Source organism: Eucalyptus grandis, chromosome 3, assembly GCF_016545825.1.
Source record: "Eucalyptus grandis isolate ANBG69807.140 chromosome 3, ASM1654582v1, whole genome shotgun sequence".
In the NCBI taxonomy this organism is placed as follows: Eukaryota; Viridiplantae; Streptophyta; class Magnoliopsida; order Myrtales; family Myrtaceae; genus Eucalyptus; species Eucalyptus grandis.
The window spans coordinates 13,708,016-13,710,657 of record NC_052614.1 but is presented as its reverse complement, the minus strand read 5'-3'; the positions used below and the strand labels follow the sequence as shown (position 1 = coordinate 13,710,657).

The 2,642-nt window shown below is 44.9% G+C and overlaps 1 protein-coding gene across 1 annotated transcript; it reads left to right on the top strand.

The window, feature by feature from the left end:
- Window positions 1-414: 414 nt before the first annotated feature.
- On the top strand, window positions 415-2,385 carry LOC120291662 (protein SRG1-like). The gene is made up of 3 exons (XM_039309328.1): window positions 415-669; window positions 1,491-1,747; window positions 1,836-2,385. Exons 1-3 carry the CDS (start codon window positions 415-417, stop codon window positions 2,383-2,385), a joined length of 1,062 nt encoding a protein of 353 aa, XP_039165262.1.
- The last annotated feature ends 257 nt before the right edge of the window (window positions 2,386-2,642 follow it).

The window sequence follows — 2,642 nt, the reverse complement described above, 5'->3', positions numbered from 1 at the left end:
TTAAGTGTTCCTCCGTGCTAAGTTATGGCACTCCAGGTGTCCCAACCTCCAAGTAGGGATCTACTTTGGGCTTTAAGCATTTCAAAAATGCTAAATCTATTGTTCACCCATTACTGTTCATCTTCTTCCTCATTCATAATAGCCATTTGTCTTCCTGATTTGCTGCTTGAGTCGGGTCTCTCGGCGGTGGTCGCCGAGGACGTGTGATCCTTTATAAGAAGAGATGTTGCTGATATTTCTTTTATAAAACAGTACTTTGCGAAATTTCTTTTGATTGAATTGTGACTAATGGCAGCAGAATACCGATCAAAATTTGAATATCCTTTCGTTCGCTGAGCGATCATCCTCTCATAGTCAATTCAAGAACTCAGGTGGAAGAGATCAGACATCAGAAGGAACAGAGAAGAGGCGAAGATGGAGGAGAAGGAGGAAGGGGTGAACTTGAACTGGACGCTGCCGGTGTCGAGTGTGCAAGAGCTGGTGAGGCAGCGACAACCGGATGCTGTGCCCCCCAAGTACCTCCGCGACGACATAGTAATGGCTAGTCACCATCGAGAGTTGTCGCAGGGCTTGCCTCGCATCAATATGGGGAAGCTGATGGATACTCCTTCTCGATCCACCGAGCTCTGCAACCTTCACTCTGCCTGTCGTCAATGGGGTCTTTTCCTGGTACGATTTCTACTTGATCATTAGCTTAAACACATGTAGTCTTATGTTTGTTGCTGTTACAATACCCGCTCTTTTTACTTCATACTCTCAAACTGGACTTATTTTACTAGTGGGGCGGTAAAATACCTGATCCCAGGCCCAGATTTAGGAGAGGGTTGCAAGGGGTCACCAGCAACCCCGCTGGCCATTGCTGCCGCCCCACTAGCGATGGGGGTAGCGGCCAAAGGTGGCAGGGCTGTTTGTTTGTTTGTTTGTTTTTTTAATATATATATTTTAATTTTTAATCTAATTTAACTTTAATTTAGGTTGAAATTGTCTTAGGATGAAAATGCCCTGGATTGGCCGGAGTATCTAGTTGACCCGCGAGTCAATGAAGTTAGGTCATTCTTTAAAACATCCATAATCACTTCAAGCCCTTACTTAAAAAAAATGAGAATATTTCAAGTTTTTATTTGAAATAAGATTCACTTTAGACGTTTATTTTATTTTTGTTTAAGTGAGTATGTCAAGTTACTGAGTCATTTCATGCATTTGAAATGGCTATTAATTTAGAATCCATTGAGATGATCTCACGGAAACATGATCGGCATCATTTCATTGATCGGCACTATCTTCATGTATGACACGAACCGTTGTCATTGAAAAATAGAAGGATCACGATAGTATCTCCATGGGAATGGAGTTTAATTTGGAAAAGCATAAAATTGTGATGTTGCGGTGCATTGGAATAATTGAATATTAAATCACGTTTTTATCTAACAGCTTAAGCTATTACAATAGTCGGCTGTAGCCCTACAAAATTTGACATGGTGAATGTGCAGTTAGTGAACCTTGGAGTGTTGGATGAAGGGATGAGGATGATGAAGGAGAACGTGCAAGGGTTCTTCGATCTGCCCCACCACGAGAAGCAAAAGTCAGCCCAGAAACCCGGAAGTCTCGAAGGTTACGGGCAAGCTTTCGTCACCTCTCACGACCAGAAGCTGCAGTGGAACGACACGATCTTTCCTCAAATGCCATCCTGCTCATGCAAGAAATCTCGATCTGTGGCCAAAAAATCCCCCGGAATTCTGGTCATTCGGTTTCCATCCTTTCCGTTTATGTCATGTTTGTGCACTTCGAGGTGGCTAAATTAAACAAATGTTAATTGTGAATGCTTAATCGATCAGGATAGCACTGGAGAAATACAGCGAAGATATGAGGAAGCTGGCAGCGGAAGTAGTGAAGTATATTGGAATGGCGTTGGGGATTCATGAAGGCGAATTGGATCTGTTGACGAAAAGTTTCGGAGAAGGGAAATACGAGGTCAAGATGAATTGCTACCCAGCATGCCCAGAACTTGAGAGAGCAATAGGCCTGTTGCCACATGCCGACATCTCGGGGATCACCCTGTTGACGGAGTGCGGCAACATCCCTGGCCTTCAGGTCCTTAGAAAGGACAACTGCTGGGTCATGGTTCCACCCATTCCCGGTGGCATCGTCGTGAATTTAGGTCAAATCATGGAGGTTTATAGCAATGGCACGTACAGAGCGCCGGATCACAGAGCAGTGGTGAACAAAGAGAAGGAGAGGGTGTCCATAGCAACCTTTTGCTATCCCAGCCCGTCTCTTCCGGTCGGACCTTCTCCACAGCTCCTCGCAGCCACCGGACTCCCCCCTATCTACCAAACCCTCTCGAACTCGGAGAATTCTGTAGTGCTTCTTAAGCCACAAGCTTGATGATGCGGTTCCTTTCATCGACACTCTCAAGCTGTAGACACCGAACCGATGTGTTTGTCCTTTTCATCTTCTTCTTGTACTGTGAGTCGTGAAGATGCTTTTAGGTTGCTCTCCCTATCCTGGCATTTCAATAAGACGGTAGAAGTTTCAGCTTGCAGGAGGATCTGAGTGAGGAGCTGAATTCCCGTCGGGAAGACGCGGCTCTAGGAAGCATTTCGGTGGCCTTTTCCAGTCTTCAATCTTAATGTAAAGTGCGA